The sequence below is a fragment of a genome, unplaced genomic scaffold, assembly GCF_019419815.1.
Source record: "Pyrus x bretschneideri cultivar Hongxiangsu unplaced genomic scaffold, Pyrus_bretschneideri_v1 Contig63, whole genome shotgun sequence".
Lineage (NCBI taxonomy): Eukaryota > Viridiplantae > Streptophyta > Magnoliopsida > Rosales > Rosaceae > Pyrus > Pyrus x bretschneideri.
The window spans coordinates 2045528-2048802 of NW_025999802.1; the positions used below are offsets into that span (position 1 = coordinate 2045528).

The window sequence follows — 3275 nt, forward strand, 5'->3', positions numbered from 1 at the left end:
CATCTTGTTAATAAGTTTTTCAATTTCAAAATCGTCATATGCTAACATGTAAATAATTTAATATTAAAATAATGATACTAATATTTGGATATTTTAAAAGGAATTTTAACGAAAAACTTCTGGTATTGTTCACTTCAACGAAAAACCATATTTTTACACTAAAAAATTAATCATGATACTATTCATTTTATCCTTTATTTTGTACTTATTATTAAAACTCAAAATTTTCAAATTTTTTTCATTAGTTTTTTTAATTTTAAAATAAGACGGCTAGAATATTTGATAATATAAAAGTTTGTGATGGTATAATGTCATCTAATTAATTAATTCGTGAAATGTTGAAAATTCAGTAGGATTCAGGTTCAGAGATACAGACAAAGAGAAGCACAAAACGAAAAATGAAATCTTTGGGAGGCCTAGAGATCATTCTTTCAAGCCTTCTGTGTCTGCTCCTTCTCTTAGCTCTCATCAAGATCTTTCACAAACTATGGTGGTCTCCCATTCGACTACAGAATCTGGTGGCTATGCAGGGAATCAAAGGCCCTTCTTACCGATTCGTCCATGGAAACACCAAAGAGATCTCCAGCATGCAAGAGGAAGCCATGAGCAGGCCCAAAAGCTTATCACATGACATATTTTCTCGAGTTCAACCTCACATCCACTTGTGGACCAAGACATATGGTAAACGAACTTTTACCCGTTGATAGTTTTTAAATCTTTGTTCTAATCAAAACTTTTATCTGTTGAGTTAACGGAAGACTTAAGCGCAAAACCGTGTATAATGGCGTTCTAGATTCATGCTGCCGATCCCACTTAGTGTGGGATAAAGCTTGTTGATTGTTGCTGTTGTAATCTAAATTTATTTCGTCTTTGGCAACAGGAGCAAATTTTCTTCAATGGTATGGTTCTCAAGCCCAGTTGGTCATCACAGAGCCAGAACTGTGCAAAGAGATACTTACTAACAAAGATAGAGCTTATCCCAAAAGCGAGCCGAAAAGCTTTCTGAGAAGGCTATTAGGAGATGGACTTGTGGTAAGTGATGGTGAAAAATGGGCTAAGATGAGAAAGTTAGCCAACTATGCCTTCCACGGAGAGATCTTAAAGGTAATATTACTTATATATATGGATTAAATTAGTTGGTCAAGGCAGTGTGCCCTTCTCTTGCACTTGATTTTGAATTCTTCTCATCGTACAATAATCTAAGAGCAAATAGGGAACACATATGCTAATTGCTTTTGCTAGGGTATGGCTCCAACAGTGATAGCTAGTGCTGAGACGATGCTAGAAACTTGGAAAGAACACGACGGGCAAGAGATCGATGTGTTTGAAGAATTTAGGTTGTACACCTAAGAAGTGATTTACCAAGACGGCCTTTGGCAGCAGCTACTTAGAAGGGAAGAACATTTTCGAGATTCTGGACAAGTTAGGTCACTTATCATTCAAAAATGCGTTCAAGCTCAGGTTTCCCGGCATCAGGTAATTACTTCCTTTTAGCTAATTCATCATGAATTGGAACATTGCATTACTTAGGTTCTGATGTTTAATCTGTCGTTGATCAATGCTGCAGTATGTTTATTAAATCCAATGATGAGATCGAATCAGCAAAGCTCGAGAAAAGTATACGCGACTCCATCATGGAGATGATCAAGAATAGAGAAAATAAGGCAATGGCTGGAGAAGAAGACAGCTTTGGGAATGATTTTCTTGGGGTACTTTTAAAAGCTCATCAGGACACCGACGAGAGAAAGAGGATTTCGATTGATGAAATTGTTGACGAGTGCAAGACATTTTACTTTGCTGGACAAGAAACCACTAATAGTGCACTTGCTTGGACTGTGTTTCTTCTAGCAATCCATACCGATTGGCAAGAGGATGCAAGAAAGGAGGTGATCCAAATATTTGGGAAACAAAATCCGAATCTTGATGGCATTGCCAAGCTAAAAACTGTAAGAATGTCAACAGCTCAATCAATTTTTGTCTTTGTTATGGCATATAGGTTCTCTCGCACTCAAGGTTATGTGTTCGATTATTCATTTTCATGCAGATGAGTATGATATTCAACGAGTCGCTAAGGTTATATCCACCGGTAGTTACCATTGAGAGGAAAATTGGAAGGGAAGTTAAGCTGGGAAAACATGTTCTTCCTGCTAATGTTGAAATAACCATTCCATGCTTAGCCCTTCAGCACGAGCCTCAAATTTGGGGAGAAGATGTGCTACTTTTCAAACCGGAGCGATTCTCAGAAGGGGTTGCTAAGGCTACAAAGAACAACATAGCCGCATTCTTACCATGGGGATTGGGACCTCGGAGTTGTGTGGGATCAAATTTTGCAGCCATTGAAACAAAGATTGTTCTGTCGATGATTCTACAACGCTTCTCTTTCACACTTTCCCCAGCCTACATCCACTCCCCCTATCGGCTTCTTACAGTTCGGCCGCAACATGGAGTTCAAGTAATGCTACACTCGCTCACATTATGATCAATGTATCAGCACTGCGGTTTAGGTTACAAGTAATCCAAGCGCTGCTTTGAGCTTCAGTTAAAAGGGAAAAATAAGAGTTGCAATGGTAAATAGCCACAATATTTTTCTTTTCCTGTCAGTTTTTGGAGAATGTGGAGATCAAAAGTGATGGCTCATTTGGAACAACATCTGTAAAAGTACTTTTGTTTAGAAGTGCGATTGCTAGAAGTGATTTTACTAAAATATGTTGAAATGTTTACTAAACATCCAAGTGTTCTAATGAAAAAAAAAAAACTAAAAAATGCCTCTTGAAGAAGCATCTGACGCTTGCCTAAAAACGCTTTTATATTAGCGGTTAATCCTTCACTGCTGAAAAACTGAAGTCAGTTCTTGCCCAACCATAGTGGGCCTATATAAATTTTCCCGCCGAACCAGGGAAGGTGTGGTCCAGACTCGGGGCACAGACAGATGTTATATTGGCTTTTTTATTCTTTCAATTTTATGAATATTATCAAAGAAAATCCTTTTGACCTTCTTCCTCCTTCCAACAATAATGCGATGCAAAAGTTTAAACTATATCTGGGAAAACAAGAAATCTGTAAATAATATATAATAACTTATACAAATGATAATATATATTTATAAACAATTCACGTTTTGGTAAATTGGTAAGTTGGTAACGTCAAAAGCAAGTGACCATTAGACATTACGGACAGCCCCGTGTTTAGACACATTGAAAATTTTCTTTAATTACGGGTATATTATTATATTATAATAAACCATGAATACATGAATTATGAAGGTCGGGAACAAT

General features: G+C 37.0%; 1 protein-coding gene across 1 annotated transcript; it reads left to right on the forward strand.

Moving 5' to 3' along the window:
* The first annotated feature begins 315 nt into the window (after window positions 1–315).
* Window positions 316–2790, forward strand: LOC103947082 (cytochrome P450 CYP749A22). Its single transcript, XM_009357927.3, is given in 6 exon segments — window positions 316–681; window positions 881–1104; window positions 1243–1359; window positions 1361–1476; window positions 1568–1946; window positions 2045–2790. Coding segments are annotated over 6 exon segments (1554 nt in total). The 5' UTR covers window positions 316–398; the 3' UTR covers window positions 2480–2790.
* The last annotated feature ends 485 nt before the right edge of the window (window positions 2791–3275 follow it).